General features: G+C 39.8%; 1 protein-coding gene across 13 annotated transcripts in view; it reads right to left on the bottom strand.

Moving 5' to 3' along the window:
• Positions 1–22,035, bottom strand: part of SLC4A7 (solute carrier family 4 member 7) — a 160,319-nt gene that overhangs the window by 131,332 nt on the left and 6,952 nt on the right. Inside the window, exon 1 of one of the 13 annotated variants that reach the window (XM_056800359.1) lies at positions 8,394–8,685. The exons of the other annotated variants lie outside the window; for them this stretch is intronic. Within the exon in view, the coding sequence (XP_056656337.1) occupies positions 8,394–8,426 (33 nt within the window). The 5' untranslated portion in view covers positions 8,427–8,685. Of the gene's footprint in view, positions 1–8,393; positions 8,686–22,035 lie in introns of those variants that run through there. 13 annotated transcript variants of the gene reach the window in all.

Here is a 22,035-nt window from a genome sequence, read left to right on the forward strand (position 1 = left end):
TTGTGTGAAGGAAATCATTGAGTGAATTAGGTCACGAGGAAAGAATGGCAGCCAGAAAAAGGCAGCCAGAGAGTCAAGAGATCCGGGGATAGGGGGAAGGGTGATGTCCCCTGCACTGCCCCTCGGGGTGGTCCAGGAAAAATAGAAAGCCACAGTATGCCCCTGAGATGCGATGAGTGAGTTAGTGGTCAGAGAAAAAGCTTGATAAACTAAGGGAAGAGCAGATTTCGCTTTCTTCTCTTCTGTGTTTGTGTCTGGCTACACTTCCTAGGTGACTGTGACTGGGGGATAGGGGGGTGGGGAGGGGCCCTAATGGTGGCCACAGACCAGGAAGCTTTATAAATGAAGCAGAAAGGAAAATACCTATATAATCTCTGATTTTTTTCATCTTTTTCCCCCTAATACTTTGATTTAATAAAATTATGAATTTACAGCCAGTCTCATAATTTTCCCTCTTACATCCTTCCTTAAGATCTTCAAGAAGAGAATTAATGACCATTTGGAGGCTGCACTAGGGATTCTTTTCATATATGGGTTGAACAAAATAGCAGCTGATATCAATTCTAACTCTCAAATGTGTAAGGGTTCAAGGTACTACCTTCATTAACAAAAGTAATTTCTTTTGTAATATAAGAATTCTTCTTGATCAAATCTATCAGAATCAAATGGAACAAGGCCCTACATCTCCTTGAATTCATGTGTATTCTCATCACAACCTAAGAAATTTGTATAAAAAGATGGAACCTTCTTGGAGAATTACATGGAAGTGAGCCAAGAATCAGCAGTCCCCCAGTAGCTATTAGAAGAGAGGGAAAAGAAGACATCAATAGCAGAGAAGGGAGATACTGAGGAGAGGCATCAACTCTAGAAGCATCTCAGAGCAAAGGTTGAACTCACCAAGCCTTTAAAAAAGGAGCAAGTCCAAGAAAGTCTGTTGTTTCCTCAACTTTCCTTTCCAGGACCAACATCCACAGACATAATCAAGTATTTGAAATTTTACCTTAACCACAAAGAAGTCAGGGAATAACTAGAAATAAATAGAAATGTATATTTAGGCATGGAGTACAACCTCTACCTAAATGTGGGGATTTCTTCTATCTGAACAACTGTGTCTGAACTCACAACCTTCTGTCTAAAACTAAAAAGAAAAAACAACGCACTGTGTGGCTCTTAAAGGGTCATCATTACGCCTCCAGGATTAAAATGAACCTAGTTATTTTACAGTGGTACTCTACATCTACAAAAACTATGACCTTCCTGAAAAACAACTGGAATCCTCAGAGCAGGCATCTGTCCAGATTTTCTTCTGCAGGAACAGAGGATATCTGGAACACTTTGAAAAAAGGGTGTTAGCATAAACACGCTAATGAGACCTGGTATTTCTCTGGTAGCAGTGTGCAAGAAAATCTCCATGAATCTATTATGTTCTGGGGTGCTGCTAAGGGCTGGAAATCCAAAGAAAGGCAACAGAATAACACCCCTCCTTTGCCCCCCCAACACAACCCCCCCACCTCGCAGTCTCTGCTCTTACAGAGTTCACAGTCTAATGGGAGAAAACAAGAAAACAACTAGCCAAACACTGTAGAGGAGGTAAGGCACAAGGCGATAAGGAGGATTAGGAAAGGCTTCTTGTGGAAGATAGGATTTCAGCTAGAGCCTGAAGGAAGTAAAGGATGCCCAGACACAGTGATAGGAAGAAGGGAATTACAGGCAAGGAAAACAAAGTGAAAATGCCTAGAGTCAGGAGATGAGGGTCTTGTGAGAGAATAGTCAAGCAGCCAGGGTAACTGGGTCACAGAGTACTAGGGAGGAAAGGGTGAGAAGACTGGAAAAGTAGGCAGGAGCCAGGTTGGGAAGAGCTTTGAATGACAACTAGGATTTTATGTGATCTTAGACCAGTGATTCTCAACCTTTCTAATTCCGTGACCCCGCAATACAGTTCCTCATGTTGCAGTGATCCCAAACCAAAAAATTATTTTGGTGGCTACTTCAAAACTGTAATTTTGCTACAGTTATGATTTGGAATGTAAATACCTGATATGTATTATGTATTCTCATTGCTACAAATGGAGAGGTTGAGAACCGCTGTCTTAGAGAGTGGTGGAAAGTCTCTCAGACACACCCACCCCAATGCAAATCTGCAACTACTATGTGACAACTTTTGGAAACAAAGAGTATAGGAAAAAGCCTGTGTTGTATCACTACTAATAAGAGAAGTGCAAATTAAAACAATTCTGTGATCTCAACCAATCCAATAAATTCATAAAAATGGTAAAAGTCAAAAATTACTCTTTAAGAAGTCAAGAATATGAATAATACTGTTGATAGTGGTATAAATTGGTCCAAACAATTCTAGAAAACAAGTTGAAATTATGAATGACCAAAACTATTTGGCTCTTCTGACCCTGAGATGGCATTACTGAATATATACCTCTGAGATTAAAGACCACAAGATATTAAAATATTCATAATAGCATGTTTCATGGTTTAAAAAAATAAAGGAAAAAAAAGAATTTTCCTCTATTTGCACTGCCTCTTATATTTAATGTGGTATCAGTCTAGTACTACATCCTTTTTTCTGAACTCTCAAGAGGCCACCATGTGTATTGGACTTAAGAGTCAAGACCAGAATTCAAATCCTGCCTCAAATACTTTCTTAGCTACATGATCCTAGACAAGTCACCTAACCTCTCCCAGAACAGTTTCCTGATCTGTAAAATGAAAATGACAATAGCATCTAACCTTATACACAGAGACAGATACACTTTGACACAATCAAATGTAATGGGCTTCTCTACTAGCAGCAATACAATGATCCAGGACAATTCTGAGGGACTTATGAGAAAGATGCTCTCCACATCCAGAGGAAGAACTGTGGGAGTAGAAACACAGAAGAAAAACAACTGCTTGATCACCTGGGTCAATGGGGATATGACTGGGGATATAGACTCTAAACGATCACTCTAGTGCAATTATCAATATTATGGAAATGGGTCTTGATCAATGACACATGTAAAACCCAGTGGAATTAGGCGTTGGTTGGCTAAGGGAGAGGGATGGGAGGAGGGGAGGGTAAAGAACATGATTCATGTAACCATGGAAAAATATCCTAAATTAATTAAACTTTTTAAAAAGTTATCTTTGACTAAAACCCTCTCCATCCACAAAAGATCAGCTGTCAAGTATTGTTCCTTTACCTACCATCACAGCAATTAAATCCAAAATCCAATTAAATACAAAAAATTGTAATGTATTTAAATGACCATTATCCTCATTCAGGCCCTCATCACCTCTGCTCTAGCCTATTTTTAAGTTTTCAAGTTAAGGCTTCCTGCATCCAATCTCTTTCCCCCTCTCTGGATCACAACTGCTAAAATAATATTCCTAAGGCACACATGTGACCTCACTCCCATGCTAAAAAATAGCCATTGATTTCCCTATTGTGTGTAGTCTAGGGTTTGCTATTGTGGTTTTAAACCTCTTACCTTGAGTCTTAGAATTGACACTGAGCTCTGGGAGTGTGGAGGGAAGAGGGGAGGGAGAGAAAATTATGTAACCATGGAAAAATATTTTTAAATGAATAAAATTTTTTGAAAATTAAGAATTGATACTGAGTGTCTGTTCCAAGGCAAAAGAGTAGAAAGGGTGAGGCAATGGAGGTTAAGTGATTTGCCCAGTGTCACAAAACTATAAGTGTCTGTGACTAGATTTGAACCTAGGACACTGCCTCCATTTCCCACCTACCCCCATCTCCAGGCCTGGCTCTATGCACTTTGCCACCTAGCTGCCCCTTAGTTCAAGATTTTTAACCATTTGATAGCCTAAAGAGGGGCTCATGGATTTCTTCTTTGATTAAAATGGGATTTTTATAAATTCATAATTCATAACTACATGTTAAATTTCAACTAGATGCTATTAAAAATATAGATGTAAATTTATTTCCCAACCAAGTTCTTAGTCCCCCTTTAATCTATGAACCCTAGGTTAAAAACAGTTGATCTAGGTTCAAATGCAAAGTCCCAAAGCTGGGATTTAAAGCTCTCTAGAACACAACTCCCACCTACATTTCCAATACCTTTCTCTTTTCAGACACTAGTTTCCAGCCAAGGGGGTGAAATCTTGGTTCTTTGCCAAATGCACCATGCCATTGCCATCTCTTCAGATAGGTTGCCTCCCTCCCCCCCAATTTGGAATCCTTCAAAGAGCTTAGGATCTTCATCACCATTCAAAGTTTGGCTCATGTCCTCCCGCTTAAAGGGGAGGAATCTTTCCTTATTCTCCCAGTTCTTAAGTGTTCTTTCTCCTCATATTGTTTGTTTTTCAAGGCTGAAGAGGACATGTTTCAGAATATCTTCTCCTTTAGGAAAGGAACTGCTTTGGAGACATCTTTGTAATCCCAACACCTATCTTTATGCCTTAATACAACAGATCCATATTTGTTGGACTGAAATTTGAGGAAAACAAATCTCATCTCAAAGAGAAAATCTCCCAAAAATTAGTTCTCAAAAAAAACTCACCACCACTGGGGTTTTAGCAGAGGGAAACACACAGGTGTTGGGGATACTACTCTTAAGAGACTCATGCTTCCAGTGAGGACGGGAATAGATGCTTGACACATGGGATCCCTTCCAATTTCATGATACTAATCATTCAAAAGGCATTTACTACGCACTTATTATGAGCAAAACATTCTGCTTTGTGCTGGGGAAGATACATGAAACTGATGTCACAAAAAGTCAAATGTGGAAGAGAGCAGTTCCAGGCAATATAAGTTGAGCCCTCAATTTGGCTTCTGAGAGGCTAAGAATCAATCACTATCCCCAAAATGTTAATTTACTGATGCCACTTTTCTAATAGCAATCTTCAACAGCTTCCATTCATCAACAGGCTAAAGTTTTTGCCTCAGCTTTGACTGTGAAAGGCTCCACAATAAGGATTCTGCCCTGGCTCCTCTTCCTTCACAAGGAGGACCCCCTGCATGGGAACTGGGGGTAAGAGAGATAGATAGCAGGGACTCCTCTTAGGGAAGTACATTTGGCTGGGGAGATAAGTGACAGATAAGAAATGATGTGGGACAGCTGGGTGGCTCAGTAGACTGGGAGCCAGGCCTAGAGATGGGAGGTCCTGGATTCAAATGTGACCTCAGACACTTCCCGGTTGTGTGACCCTGGGCAAGTCACTTAATCCCCATTGCTTAGCCCTTACCACTCTTCTGCCTTGGAGCCAATATACAATACTGATTCTAAGACAGAAGGTAAGCATTATATTAAAAAAAAAAAGAAATGATATGCAGAAATTGAAACTTAAGAGCAATATTTTATATATATAACCTCCTCCTCTTCCTCTTATTGGTTAAACCCCGATCCTTTTTTTGATTAGCTAAACCCTGCTTAAATAATTAGGCTAATTGGGTTTATAAATTGCACATTCCAATTAGCTAGCTTTCAAACTAAGACTGTAAGTCTTCAGTGACCAGTCAGTGGGGAACCAGAGGGACCAGCTTTCCTGCAGGGACCAAGATAAAAGGGAGTTTGAGAGCCTCATCTTTTGGTGCTCTTGCTTGCTGGCCATAACACTTAGAACACTGGCTAATGCATACCCATTCTTCTGAGAATGAAATAAGAACCTCTGACACACTGACACTGAGTTCAAGATTCTCCCAAGTAGGTGGTTGTTCCTCTCAGGAACACATGGACAATGCCCAAACTGCTCCATTACAGCTGGGTTAGAGCACTCCCCATGGGCAGGATTTCAACTCCTACAATTCGGACCTTTCCAGCAGAATGCTCAACTCATCTAGAATTTTGGCTTCTTCGTTTCACCTTATAAAATCCCCAGCTTCCTTCAGGTGTCATTTCTAGCACTTAATAAATGTCTGTGGACTTTCTGACACCTGTCTCCCCTAACTGTTAGAGCCCTCCTTAAAATTCCTTTGATTTGTCTTCTAAGAGACAGTGTGGTCCAGAGAATAGAGAACCAGCTTTGGAACCCTGGGATCACCACCCACTTATGACTAAGGGACCCTGAGCACATCATCTAGTTTCCAAGTTCCAAGGCAGATGCCAGCTTTCATTCATCAGCATTTCTACATTAAGAGTTCTGTATGTCACCCCACCCTTCTGCAAAAAGAAGTAATTTTCCCCCATAAGAATCTATGTCATACAGCTTGGAAAGACACTGAACTCCCAGACTTAAAGGAAATGGAAGCTGTATATATTCAAGATTCAAATACAATTCTTTGTCTCTTGTATTTTCTGTATCTATTAACTTATATGGCAAATTTAGAATAAAAAAATAATAAAAATTTAAACCACCATAATTGAGATGTATTTCTAAATGAGGAACCAACTTTAAATAAATCAATTTCTTAAGAAAACTCACAAATATAAGTATAGAATTTATGAAATATTATAATTTCCAATTATTCAATAAGTCCTCTTTGAGCAAAACTATACTATACCTTGATTATCCATGAGCTTACGTAAGTATACACAGATGTCACCTAAACATCACAGTGTAGTGAAAGAACACTGAACTTGAAATTAGAAAACCTGGTTTCTTGCCCAAATTTTCCTGGTCAGTGTGTAACCTTGGACTAATCCAAATCTTTCTTATCTGATTTCTTCCAGGAAAATGGAAGAGTAGATAGTCTCATTTTTGTATCCATAACCTCAATGCTAGCACAAGTCTTGGGACACAGCAGATACAGCACAAATGACATCAAAGAAATGTACAACAACAACAAAAAAGGGGGGAAACTAGACAGCCTTTAAGGCCCATTGATTCCAAGAAAGCAAGGAAGACCCACTACAGCAAACTGATGGGAAGATGTGAACAAGTCACACAAGAGAGGCAGACACAGATGGGATACAATATCCACAGTGAATAGTGCTGGACCTCATCTGGCAGATTCATCTTCCTAGGTTCAAATCTGGCCTCAGACACCAAATCAATCCCGTTTGCCTCTGTTTCCTTGTCTGTAAAATGAACTGTAGGAGGAAATGGAAAACTACTCCAATATCTTTGCCAAGAAAACCCAAATAGGGTCAAGAAGAATCAGACCCAAAAGAAAACAACTAAACAGCACTTTAGGTTTACAAAGGCATGGCATGTCTCATTTGATGCTTACAACTACCCTAGAGAAAGAAACTGAGTCAGAGAGGTTGTGTCCTGCTGAGTATGACATAACTGGTAAGTGTCTGAGGCAGGATTTGAATTGTCTTTTGGATCCTCAAGACCAGGGTTCTTACCCAGTGAAGCTAGGTGCTGCTGGAAAAAAACAATAATTATGCATGGCTGAAGCATTAGATACATTAGATACACTACCAAACATTTAACTTGAAACTTATTTTATTTTTCCAGGAAAAGAATGAAAAAAGAATAGAGGAAAATATTTTGTATTCCTAGTCCTACCAAAGAGAAAAATCTGTATTCTTCATTTAATTACAATGTAATTAATTTCCTTTTAAAAATCTATTTACAAACAAAATGGGAATAGTTCATGACCCTGAATTTTCAACACATTACTTATTTAAGGCTAAGTTCACATTTCAATCTGTTAACAGTATGTTAGGGTTATTTTTAAACTTGGAACTAGAGAAGGTGCTTTTCTTTTTCATTCTTCTAACACTAGGCATATAAACGGAATACTAAAAATAGATCCAAGACATCTCCATACATGACACCTAAACACTTTTGTGGTTAACCTCAGACAAGTAACCAACTTCGGGCATTAAGAGATAAATTAAAAGGAGGAAAAAAAAACAAAACTCTAAAGCACATGCTTTATCTTCTTTTTTAAAATTCTACAATTATTTTCACTAAAATAAGTCAATGAAGCTTAATATACTAAACATTGGCCTTCCATCAGCACCTTAAACATCCTAAAACTCAGTTTTAACAGACTAATTCAAAAAATCATCCATATTACAAATGTTTTTTTTTTTCTACATAAAACTGGCAGCTGAACTTTGGGGACCCTAAGTGCCCCTGTAACTAAAACCCATGTGGGCCACATGGCTTGGCAAAGACTAATCAAATTATCTTCTAAACCTAAAGTCTTGGGATGATCTTTTCTGTGCCATTTTGGGCAGAGAAATAAGAACAATTCTCATCTAATGTAATTAATTCCTTGTTAATCTTACATTCTGACACTGATGTTTCATCAGAGACAAACACTACTCATAGATACAAGATTTATTCATTTTTCTGGAGTTTACTTGTCCAGCCAAGGACACAAAGGATGATACTATTCTGGGTCAGGACTGATAGCCCAGGCTTTTTCTTCACTGTTTACTACTTAACATACAAAGATAGGTTTAGGAAAGGGAAGGGAGAAAAACAAGAAAAGAAAATCAAACCCCAACCCCACCTTCCCCAAGTTTTCTACATACATGCTGCTTCTTCTCCAGGTAGACTCTTTCCATAATGATACAGGAGGACTGTCCTTGTTTTTAGTACTGTCTCCTGAGTGTCCCAAGCCTCTGAGTACATGTCTGATTGAGGTCACTGGGCTTTACAGAGATGAACACTACTAAGTTGCTCTTTATTCTACAGCCAATCACTTTCTTCTAAGACTCCTTAATCTTCCAAGCCAATAACTACAACACAGACAGGGTCAGAGAATAACAGATATGGGAAACACTTGCATTCCTTCCATTTGAACTCAAAAAAACAAAAAAAGGAAGTTGACAACGCAGGTTCTATTTAAAACTTTCTGAAATATTAGCCAAAAAAAGGAGTTATAACATTAAATAATTATAATAATTTTATACATCATTAAGCCAATGCAATTTAGCTTTCTCCTTCCAAAAATTAAATGAATCTGTTTATGCTATTTCAACACCAGTAAGTAGTAGAAAAGGCGATTATTTTTATTAAATAGTTTATTTATGCAACTCAATTAGATAAACTTTCATTAACAATTATTTCAGTATTAAGCATTATTTTTCTATTCCAAGATCTTGTGATAGCAACTAAGAGTACTTAAGTCTACAGAAATATTTCTACAATTATTTGTTAGTGGTCAGTTATAAACATCAAGCATAATTCACACAAAATGTAATTAAGACAAGTTACAAGAACTTTTATGTATAAACTTCTACTGTTAAGATTATACATTTAAGGAAAATGCAAAGCACTGTACTCTTGACTTTTTAATAAACAATATTTTTAATTTGAAAAATTAACAATTTCTTGTTTCTAGACAATCTTAAGATAATATTCACTAATGGAATACATTCAAAAAACAGAAATGCTGCTTGAAAGGCCATTTTAATTGGCACAAAGCAGTACTGTTTAACTTTCAGTATTTTACTTCCGACCCTGAAAACAAGAAGTTTCTATGACATTCATGTACCAAATATCTATAGCTTCAACTTCTCTCAAGAATCAGGGCATAAAATTATTTTCATTTTTTTAACTGTACTTGATTGTTATCTTTAGTCCTTCAACAACTTTAAAGAGTAATGCTACAAACATCATAGAAAAGTTTAATAACTGAACATGAAGCACTGAAGACTTTAAATCTACAATCAAGATTTTATATAACACCAGTTGCAACTGAAATATCAACTTGTTTTATAATCTAACATTATTGCTTAGAAAGCACAGTTTTCGCCTTGTTAGTTTTGACTGGCCTAAAAGATGAACCAAGATCTTGAATTTTTAGAGTATTATCTACTTTTCCTTATTATCTTGTCCATAAGGTTATTTCAAATACTTCCTTAAAATCCAAATTTTCTCATTATCTTACAAGATTCCCATCAACCTTGTACTCCATTCCAGTCATACTCTATGTCCCTCTGATTGGAGAGTGGGGAAAAAGGAAACCAAGTCAAAATATCTCATGCCTAACCTGGAATGTGTCTGACTTTCACAACTACTTGAATGCTGCACCCCACCCCACCTCCCCCACCCCCCCACCTCCCCCACCCCCCCACCGCACTCCCACTCCCTTCCACCTACTTTTCACATTCCTTTTATATGCTATCCTTTCCCCATTAGATTGTAAGATTCTTCCGGGCAGTTAACTATCTTTCTTTCTTCCTTATTTAACATTCATATTCCCAGAATTTAGCACACAACCTACCTCAGAGTAGGTGCTTAATAAATAAATGTTTATTAACAGATATATATATATATATATATATGTGTGTGTGTATATATATATACTGCTTTATGACATTTTCCTTGGCTCTTCGATCTAATAACCTAAGCAAAATAAATTTAGAAAAGGATGATATATCTTTAACGAACCCACAATAGCACCTAGTGATTACTACTTTCCTAATCATGCCAAAAATTTTTCTTTTAAAATTTTCTAGGATAGTAACATCACTCAGTCCATAGTTTCTAGGATTTTCCTTCTCCTTAAAATCCAATCTCTGGGGACAGCTGGGTAGCTCAGTGGATTGAGAGCCAGGCCTAGAGATGGGAGGTCCTGGGTTCAAATTTGACCTCAGACACTTCCCAGCTATGTGACCCTGGGCAAGTCACTTGACCCCCATTGCCTAGCCCTTACCACTCTTCTGCCTTGAGAAGGTAAGGGTTTAAAAAAAAAAAATCCAAATCTCTGACCATATCCCACCTTTGACATTTCTTCTCTCCAGGATTCCTCAAAGAAAACTAACAGTGGTTCTATACTATCTCAGATTTGCAAAGTTATTGAATATTCTAAAAAAATGTTTATCTCATTTAATCCTAGAGAACTTGACTAATTAGAGCCAAGTATTCTCAAACTAATTCCTCTGCTATTACTTCTTCTAAGGATCTCATTTAGGACTTTTAAACTACATAAATTATATTTTCTCAGTTTGAAGTAAAAAAAGAGAGAGAGACATTACTACCCTGCACCAAAAATCCTTTAAAAAAATTTCCCCTTTGCTATTATCAAATACAGAATTTATTGGGTTCTTTCATTCTCTTCCACACAACTTTGATTGAGGATGCATTTACATACACACAGTAAAACTTGAACAATTTCCTTCATCTAAATTCTATTTACCAGAGCCAGAACTGAAAATCACTAATCAAATTTACCTACAAATCTGACTTATTTTCCCTAAAACACTACTACTAAAGGACTATTTCCTAGAGATCAAAAAAAATAGAGGAAACGGATCCATATGTACAAAAACAATTATAGCAGCTCTTTATAATGGCAACTTAAGGGTATGCCAATCAACTGGGGAATTGCTAAACAAATTATGATATATGAATATAATGGAATCCTACTGTGCCATAAGAAATGATGGACTGTTTCATAGAAACTTGGGAAGAACTGTCTGAAATGATGTAGTAAAGAGAGCAGAATCAGAACAATTTAAAACACTGTAAAGACAAACACTTTCAAAGACTTTAGAATTCTGATCAACTTGATCACCAAAAATGACTCCAGAAGGCAATAGTGATCTATACTATAACATCCTGAAAGTTGTAATGACCTCACAATGAACAGTAAAACATTTTTTGGGACATTGTTGTCAACATGGAAATCTAGAGATCCCCAGTTTATTTAGTTTGAGTGTAGAAACCCCAGGGTTTGACCTTGTCAAAGGAGAGGTTTCCCCCTGAGGGAAGGTCCCTCTTCACCAGACAGTGAACTTCCTGGTAGTTTGGGTGGGAACAGCTAATCCCATCCAATATTAAGCATCCCTTTTGTCCCAATAGTTTCTCCCCCTAGGCTAAGGTCCATGACCAAGGTGACCCAGCCCTAGGCTGAGTCTTTCCCTTTTGTGTCCATTGTAGGGCCCCAGCCCCTCACTATTATTCCTGTCTGGAACTCTTCATTTTCCTTTCTTACCATTGTAAAGTCAATCAACTGTCCCTCTAATCCTAAAGCCCCCAGGTCACCTAGAGTGGTATAGAGGTTCCCCAAGTTCTTTTGTTCCATCCTGAGTCAGTGGCACTCCCAGGGGCTGGTGACCAGGGCGTCTTGACTCTGTGCAGTCTTGGAAAGCAGCTCTGTGGTCGTATTAGTAGCGCTAACCCCTTTTCCCTTGATTAAAGAGTGATTTTGACTATTTAATAGTTCTGTGTTTTTTCTAGTTGACATGGTCAATTGAGGAATTTGTTTTGCTTATGCATAGTTGTTACAAAGTTTCCTCCTTCCTCACTTTGGTAGGAAGATGAAGAAAGGGAAATAAAATTTTGTTAATTAGAAGAAAACCCTAATAACATCTAAACTCATAACACTTTTTCGAAAGAAATTAAATTTGTTTTTATAACAACTTTACAAAGTATCTACTCAAAAATAAATTTCCTATTCAGTTATTTTCCAAAAGGAAGACAAAAGTTTCATGGTTAAATTAGAAAAGGAAAGTCATTGATGTCTTTATATTTACTATGACCAAAACAAACATTTACCTAAAATAGTGATGACAAAAAATAAGAGGGCAAGAGAGAAATTTATTAAACATAGCTACCAAACTAATTCCCAGAAAGGGAAATGCTACAAATACGGTTTTTCAAGACTTTTTACCAAAACATCTGAAAAAGCATCTCCTACTATTCTTGTAAGGAAGATAATGGGATATGGGCTAAGTAATAACACAAATTGATGGGGTCAGAACTTATTGGCCAGAACCAAAGACTAGGTGTTATGGGTTCAATGTAAAGGTAACAGGAAGTATATGGAATCCATATCATATCCTGTAAAGACCAGAGGAAGCCACCAGATTCTGTTTAGTCTCCATAAACAAAGATTCAGGGAAAACTCAATATGATCTCAGCAACATGATGTAGCTAACAGCCAAAAGAGCTGAGTTAAGCAAGCTTCTAAGGATGAGGGGGTGTCAGTGACAGACCCACCACACTCTGCCATCATCAGACCTCAGACTGGGTTCAGTTCTGGGCACCTCAGTTTCAGGAGGCCATCAATAAAGTGGAGACTGTCCAGAGATAGGCAAACGGAATCGTACAGTGCATGAAGTTGAAGAAATGGGAGATGTTCTTAATGTGGAAAAAACAAAAGGCAGCCATGATGGCCAGCTTCAAGTGTGGGAAGGGCTGTCACATGGAAGAGGTGCTGGACATGTGCTGCTTGGCCAAAAGACAGAACTAGAATCAATGGGGGCAAGTTACAATGAGGGAAAGTGGGGCTTAACGTGGGTTGGAATCTCCCCCAAACTGACCAGGGGGAGGGGTTCCTTAAGCATAGGCTGGGGAGAGGAGCAATTCCTTTTCGGCTCTGAGTTGGACTAAATGATCGCCAAGACCTATTACACTCTAAATTGTGTCATTTCTTGAGCAAGCACTGGAGAAACCTTATCAAAACTACAGGGCTGGTGAGCTGGAGCACACCACTGCCTGGTGGACAAATTATATCTCACCATCACACATTTAATAAGGTAGAAGTTTAACTTCTCATATTCTCTCACTGATGAACACGCTAGGTATCCCCGGTAGAAGGTATGACCTCAAGGAAGCCTTTTTTTTTTTGCACTTTTAACACCATGGCTTAAACATTGTACCAAGCCCAGTATTCAGTTATGTCTGACTGCTTGTGACTCCATTTGGGGTCTTCTTGGCAAAGACACTGTAGTGGTTTTGGCATTTCCTTCTCCAGCTCATTTTATAGATGAATAAACTGAGGCAAACAGGATCAAGGGATTTGTCCAGGGTCATACAATTAGGAAGTATCAGAGACCAGATTTGAACTCTTCCTGACTCCAAGCCCAGCACCCTATTCATTTTACTACTTAGCTGCTCCACTGTGCCGGGCTTATGGTAGACATTTAATAAATACCTGCTGACTGACTAACTGGCACTGTGCCCTCTGTAAGTTTAAGAAAGATGGTCAGCATGGTCTTCTTGCACTGGGAGCAGTGCTAAGGTAGGCAGAATACCTATATAAGGTGTCCCACGAAGCCCATACCTATGTCCCATTTATATTTCCCAGCACCAAAAATTCTGAACACTGGGATGACAAGAAAAATCCCCCTCCACCCACTTCACCTGGAGGCTTTTCTACAATCTATAGTCTTAGAGTCTAGTGCCAAGAGCACCAAGAAGTGAAGTGACTTGCCACACACACAGAGTGAGACTTGAACTCAGTCCTTTCTGACTCCAAGGCCAGTAGCATCAACATGCTGCCTCTGCACAAAGCAGTTACTTAATGATTGTTACTACACTGAAATGGGTTTTTGGTCTCACTGATATATGTACCAACATATGCAGAATTAAATTTACAAATTTAGTCAAGAAATATAATTAAGTCTCCTATAATAAATTACAAGGCACTGATCCAACCAATGGACTGTGAAGGGCAAGCACCCCCTTGTTAATCAATTAATTCAGATAACCAGCAAAGTCTTATGTAACTAAATAAGATAATCCCAACAAAATAAAACAGTCCCAGAATCCAAAAGTAGCCTCTAATATCCAGAGAGAAATTGCAACGTGAAGAGGGTAGCGATGGGGAAGACTTCCAGCCAAGATAGCTGCTAGAACATACAGGCAGCCCAGCTCCCACACATCTACTCAAGCAAAAACCTAAAAATAGCACCAAACTATCCAATGAGAAACTACAATTAAGTGACTTCACCCACCCCAGGATTGCACAATAAAACAGACCTTATTGCCTGTGGGTGATGGGGAAAAGGAGCCTGCCCAAAAAGCTAATACAAGCAGAAATCTTCCAGTATGCCCAACAAGAGACACCAGTAACCCCTACAAGGCTGTTTCCAAAGGCAGCAAGTCCAGAGGGTCCCCTCAAGAAAGCCCAAAGATAGTACTTTGCCCTGAGACTCTACTGACAGCCCTGAACCTCAAAGACCCTGGGGGTATGGATCTAAACCTGGGAGGCAGAAGTTCTCAAGCAGAGCCAAGGACATCACCTTGAAGGGAATCTTCAGTGGGGCAAAGCCTGGCCCTGGCACAAAATTCCAATTCAGGAACTAAGCCTAAAGTTAGAAGTTCATAAAATAGAACATTCAAGACAAAGAATTACTTCAGATCCCAGAAATCCAAAAGGAAGAATAAAGTAACTCCACAACAACTGGGGGGAGGGGGGGTCATTCCATTCCATTGACATGGATTATAAAATTTTTAACAAAGAAATAAAAGAAATGGAAATATAATCATTGTTTAGCATGAAAAATGCAAACCAACCTTTCCCAAATAACAGACTCCCTGAAAAATTCTAAAAGACCAAACAGAAATCAATGAGCACCATGAAACAAATTTCATAATTGAAACATATTTGAAAGACTTCTTCAAAAAGTAAGAAAATTTAAAAAGAAGCAGAAAATTAGGAGGTAAATCTTTGCAGAAAATTTCTCTGGAAACTGTCTCATTTCTAAGAGATATAGGAAACTGAGCCCATCAATTAAGGAATGGGTGAACAACTTACAACACACGAGCATAATGGAATAATTGCTATAGTGTTAAAAGAAAAGATGAACGGACTAGCTCCAGAAAAAACCTGGAAAGACTAATATGAACTGATGCAGAATGAAGTGGACAGAACCAAGGGAATAATATGTACAGTAAAATAATACTGTAAAGATAAATAATTATGAAAGACTTAGTAAATGTACTTGATACATCAACCACAGTTCCAAAAGATTCAATCCAGACAGAGAACTGAGAGCTTCAGAGTACAGACTGAAGTAGGTTTTCTTTTTTTTCTTTTTAAGGGCATGGCTAATATAGATTTGTACTGCTTTACTACACACATAGTTGTAATGGGATTTTTTGGGGAGGGTCTTCTAAACAGAGCAGAGGTAGGAAGAAAGAAGAAAATTCAGAACTGAAAAGATAAAATTGAATTTATGAAGTAATCTCCCTTCTCTTCTCCCTTCTGACATGGTGCAGGCTTAGACTTTTGCAGTAGCAGCTAGGTGGAATATGCCTGCCACAAATATCTCCAAAATGTAGTCCATCCCCCACAAAGCCATCAAAGTGATCTTCCTAAATAAAATACAGGTATGATCATGTCATGTCCACCTCCAGAACTCCCTCCCCAACTCAATAAACCACAGTGGCTCCCTATCATCTCCAAACCCAAGTATAAAATCCATAAATCTTGTATAACTTGCCCCTTTTTTCTGCTTTTTCCACCTTCTACTTCCCCAAGCAGCCTTTGATCCATGACTGGTGAAGCCAACTGTTCTCATGAAATACTCCATTTCCTAATTCTGGGCATTTTCATGGTGATCCCTCCTGGGCCTAGAAATCTCTCTCCTCTGTGCCTCCTGGCTTTCTTCAAGTCTCACCTAAACCTTCACCTTTCCTGATGTATCCTGTATCCCTTGTTTAAACAGTTATTTGCATAATGTCTCTCTCCATTAGACTGGCAGTACTTGAGAGCAAAACTCTTATTTTTCTTTGTGTCACCAGTGTTGGACACAGACTGGAATATAGTTGGTGCTTGAACTGACTGTAAAGCATATTATTGAAAAGAGTTTAATCTATTTTAAGTTTGTTGGATCCTACTGTTTCTTCAAATGACCAAAAAGTAAATGTTTTAACCTCTCACTTTTTTTTTTGAGGCAAGCAGTGCAAATCTCTTTATTTTACAAAAATAAATAGATTCACAGGGATTTGTTATTTGCCAAGGTTACACAACTAGTATTGGAAGAAGCATGGATTCAAATCCAGGTCTCTTGACTCTCCAGTCAGACTTGGAAGGGTTTTACTGGGTTTTTGTTTTTTAAAGGGGGGAGGGTTGTAAAAAGGAGGAAAATACTGGGTAGGGCAGAATCTCACTATTTCTTACCAAAGTCCAATAGTCTAGCTAACCAATTAATAAGCATTCAGGTTAGGTGATGCCAGAGCACTAGGTCTGCAGCCAGTAAGACTTGAATTCAAATGCAGCCTCAGACAACTTACTTGCTTTGAGATCCTGGGAAAGTCACTTAACCTCTGTCTGCCTGGACCATAAAATGGGAATAATAAAAGCACCCCACCTTCCAAGGTTGTGAAAATCGAATGAGGTCATTGTAATGAACACATCATCTGTGCTGCTCTAAATGCAATTATTTACTGATCACTTGCTATAAAATGTAGTAGGCATTGGAAATACAGGTACAAAGGACGAAATAGGCCCTTCTCACAGTGAGCTCACAGTCTACCTGGAGAGACAAGTACAAGTAAAATGTCAAAAGCATTTGCCCACAGTCCAGAATTACCTTCCCCATCCTGCCCCTCCACGGTCATAATCCAAGCAGTTTTCAGGCATCTACTGCTCCCAATCCTCCTCAGGCCCTACTGTATTCTGCTAACCCCTCCTCTACCCCGTGGCCTCATACTCTCCAGGAGTGGATCTGATTTTTATCCCTGCCAGCCAGTCCCCCCCAGAAAGAAGAGGCAGAATCCCTTCCAGGCTCTCCCCTCTGCAGTGTCTCCTGAGAGGTTCCCATCATCTCTGATCTCTATCCACAATGCTAGAGAGAAGCTCACAAACTGCTTCATCTTCTTCTCTACCCTTACATAGATGTTCAAACAGCCTGAGCTCCCAGTGCAGTCCCTAAACTAAACCAACAAGGCCCACCTGGGGCAGAGTTCTAGCCCCAACCTGTACCTTCTGGCTCCCTCCTCGAGCCCCTTCTTCCTGCCATCCACAACCTCCACCTTTTCCCTCCTTCACATCAAACCTGCTCGAGTGGTGCCCCCCTCCCCCAACCATCCCACATCTTGTACTGGCAGTTAGTCCAGTGCCATCATCTACTCCTTCCCAGTTCTCAAACCCTTTCCCCCTTTGTCCTAATTCTGCTCATTTCACCAGATCTCCAATCCTGGCTGCCTCAGTTCCCACATATTAATGCTGCAATAGGAAGTCATGAGTCACAACAGTGACAGCTAAATCCAACATAAATTAATGTGACCAATCTAAAGGGCCTTCACCATTCTCATCTGCAGTTGCAACATCTCCCCATCCACAGAGAACAAAAATGGAAGTCATCCTCCCAACTCCCTCTTCTTCTCGATTCAATACTTCAAACCCCACACCAGCCCTTCTTCTCCTCCCCACCAAGAAGCCCTTGAACTTCTTCCCCGTTAGCTCAGGCTTGCCCCTCTTCCAAATCTTTGGTCCCTCTCCATCCCATGGATCCCTCCTGCTGCCAATCAACATGCCCAAAGCATCCCAGTCCAAGTTTCGTATTCGACATACATAAGAAGGGATGCTTATTTTCCATCTCTAAGCCTTTGCACTGGCTGTTTCCTACATGGTGAATGTTTTTCCTTATTAGAATCCCTGGTTTTCTTTAAAACTTAAGTCAAACACCAGCTTCTATTGGCCTTTCCCAATCTTCCTCTGTAAGGTTTACTCCCCCCGCCCCCAACTCCTGACCTGTCTGTACACATTGGCTCTCCTATTGGAAAGCAAGTTCCTTGAGAACGGGCTGGTTTCAGCTCTTCACCTATGGCAAGTGACTAATAAACACGTGCCCTGTCCTCTCATCTTCTTTAGGACTCTGCCTTCTTCCAGCTCTCCTCTTCCTTGATGGACCCTTCCCCTTTTCAAACTCTGTGATGGATCCTCATTCATGACTGACCCCCTAAAAGGGATAGGGATCAAATAACCCAAACACAGTGGACAAGTTTTTCCTATGTGTCAGGTACTGTGTTAAGTGCCAGGAATATAAAGGGTTAAAAAAAAAAAAAGCCTTGCTTTCAAGGAGGCTCCCAATCCTGGCATGTACTCCTCTCTCTAGTTTTTCCTGTGACCTCATTTACTCCCATAGATTCAGTTATCTCTACATTGTTTCCACTCAGATTATAAACCGAGAAGCCCTGGCTTTCTCCCTAAACTTCAGACTCCCATTATTGACTACACATTCAACATCGCCAATTGGACACTAATTAAGCATCCCAAACTCAATCTGACCAAAAGAAAATTCATTGCTTCCTCCTGGATCTTCTACTTCTCCTTCAAACTGCCTCATTTCTGAGGAGGTGATCACTAGCCTTCTGGGCAGATAAAGGCTCTTGCCTATCCCCTCACCCCAATAATTGAATCTGCTTCATATTGTTTTGATTCTTCTGTGCCAGCATCTCACAGTCACTATCTTAGCTTAAGCCCTTCTTTCCCAAACTCTTACCATGATTTCCTAATTGGACTCCTGGTTTCCTATCTCTACTCATCTCCGAGTCTCCACATACAAAATAATGTCAAAATAATCCTCTAAATAGCTAAGTCTAATCATGTCCTCATCCTGCTCCAAAAACTTTAATAGTTGTCTATTTTTAAAAGTTGATACAGGGGGCAGCTGGGTAGCTCAGTGGATTGAGAGTCAGGCCTAGAGACGGGAGGTCCTAGGTTCAAATGTGACCTCAGACACTTCCCAGCTGTGTGACCCTGGGCAAGTCACTTGACCCTCCTTACCTAGCGCTCACCACACTTCTGCCTTGGAGCCAATACACAGGGAAAGGTTTAAAATAAAATAAAAGTTGATACAAGCTCCTCTGACTAGCACTGAATTCACATACTCCATACTATAGGGAAACTACTCTACCAATAAAATATAACAGTCAAACTAGATTCCTGAACCAATTTCTTTCTCCTGGCAAAAGACAGATAAATTAGTACAAAAACCCAAAGATCAAAACTGAGCCCTGTCCTGATAGTTAATGGAAATCACCATGAGTTTCTTGGGGATCACATTGAAATTAACTGAAAATAATTATGTTTACAGTTGAACAAAACAAAAAGTTAACAGTTGAACACATGGGCATGCTTGGTGAGTAACACCACCTTGCTTAATATTAACACCCACTTCCTTGTGGAGAGAGAAGAAGGAGGCAAGTAAAAAGAGTCCTGCACTTTGAGTCATTCTATTACTCACAGATGCATCCTTTCCAGTACCAGGCCCTACCTATCAACAAGTGGCCAGCCCTCCAGGAAAGACAAACCTAACATTTCTGGAAGAAATCTCTATTGTTCTTGGACTATTAAAAAGGTTAGCTTTGCTTGCTATCAAGCCTGAATGCTTCCAGCCACTACTGCTCCTGTCCTGGGTCCAAGAGAACACACCTAATCATCCCTACTGCATTTCAGTACTTGAAACCTACCTAGCATGTGCTCTCCTCCCCCCAGTCTTCTCTTCTCCAGGCTAAACATACTCTGTTTCTCTCCAACCCATCCTCATATTACTTGCAGTATGAAGACACGACGATGAAAACAACAAAAATAATAAGAGGTGATCAGAAAACCAGACCAAAAATCTGATACCCAAGTAGTTTTTCTTTAAAACAAAAAAAAAACAGAGGCAACAGCACCATCTACTGAACAAATGTCACACGTGCATTATGATGATTCCCTACATAAAATAATGTTCCAGCCTTCTCCAATTCTTGCCATTTTCATATATTCTATCAACATACTATTTAAGAAACTGACAACGCCGAGTTTCATGAGTTAAAAATTACATAAATGTTAAAATGCAATCACTGCACACACTGTCACACTAATCAATCCCATGCACACAGGAAAAGAAAAAAAATCAAAACCAAATCAGTCAGGGCACAACGCTCAGTTGGGTAAAATTTTGAGTCACTGATATTAGATATTAAGTGATTTGATTTCATGGTCACCAAGCCTCTCAGCCATTAAGAATGCCCAGGCAGGTAACGCTGCTTCTTTCCATTATTTATAGATATCCTTGCTTGGGAGAAAATAACTGATCAGGGAGCTAGCTCCAAAGTAAGAGATTATCTTACTAAGATTTACTTATTAAGTTGACAAAGTACAAGTTAATAAACTGATTAATAGCCCATTAGAGTCAAAAGGTCACCGAGAACATTGCCTAGGCATAACCACGTAAAGTTTCCTACATTCCAAAGCTGAAGCAAGGGAAGTATTTTTCAGCCAATGTTCCCAGATACTAATTAAGTCCCTCCAATATCTGGAAGTAAACCAATCCTTAGAAATGAGAGAAAAGGCATTCTTGAGAATACTTAAAGCTTGCATTGATAAAACTACCCACCTTCCTCCCAAAACAGCCTTAGGATTTCACAGCACTCCCCCAGTCAAGACATCAGCTCCGTGGAAGAAGGGGGGCTGGCGCTTGGAGCATCAGGCGGCTGAGGAGGGTACAACTGGCAGTCCCTGGATAAGGGAAGCTGAGGTAGACTGAAGCACTCAGCTGCCATAAAACCTCCATGCTTAGAGGAGCATCATAAGACAGAAGAGGAGGAAGGCCAGTGCATACAAGTGTAGGTGAGCATGCCTCATGTCTACTGCAAATAAACTTTTTTAGCTACTGTTCTGACAATGCCATCCTCGTAAATGCCTTCATTTTAAGCTACTCGTGTTTAGTGGCTAATAATCCAAAGGGCACCCCACTGGATAAGGCTGTGACAGTGTGCAGTGACAGGTACACTGACTGGGGGTTGCCCAGGATACTCCCTGCACACAGACCCTCTGCCCAGACTGGGTCCACAAGAAACAAGCTGACAGAACTAGCAAAGCAAATGAGGTCCCTCAGGCACCATTAGCTATTACTGTTCTTTTTCCCCCACACTCAGCTATTCAGCATGGTGGCCCACCAAATCTATAAGAGAGTCCCTTGTTTTTAATTCGTCTGTTCCACCCACAAACACAGACTGGCTGAGGCAAAGCTCTGGGTTCAAGAAGAGGATCAGAGCTGGTCTACTCACTTCAGGTCAGAGAATCAGAAGTGGCCCCCGAGCCAGCCTAGAGTCTGGAGTACAGGGAACACCTGGAAGGAAAAAAACACCCTCCCCCTGCTGAGGTCACAGCACCATGCTCCTCTGCTAACAGGAATCCCAGGGAAGCTGAAGTCAAGGGTGCAATTACATTCATGCTTTTATGGACACGCATCTATGTTTCCATAAAACACAATTTGGAATTGTTTTTAGCTAGACTGCCTTCCCTTTTTTCTTTACTCTATTTCTCAGATCCTGGAGCCTCTCCTAGGCTTCCCTAGGTTTCCTCTAGCTTCCTCTGAGCAACATCGCTGCCTATGGCTTCACATCAGTACCCTTGGGGTTCAGACACCCCCACTTTTCTGTCCTTACACTTCAAAGACTGTTGGTCATTGGCCTGCTTAGTTTGTACTGGTCTTTGCT

Source organism: Monodelphis domestica, chromosome 5 (genome assembly GCF_027887165.1).
Source record: "Monodelphis domestica isolate mMonDom1 chromosome 5, mMonDom1.pri, whole genome shotgun sequence".
NCBI lineage: Eukaryota > Metazoa > Chordata > Mammalia > Didelphimorphia > Didelphidae > Monodelphis > Monodelphis domestica.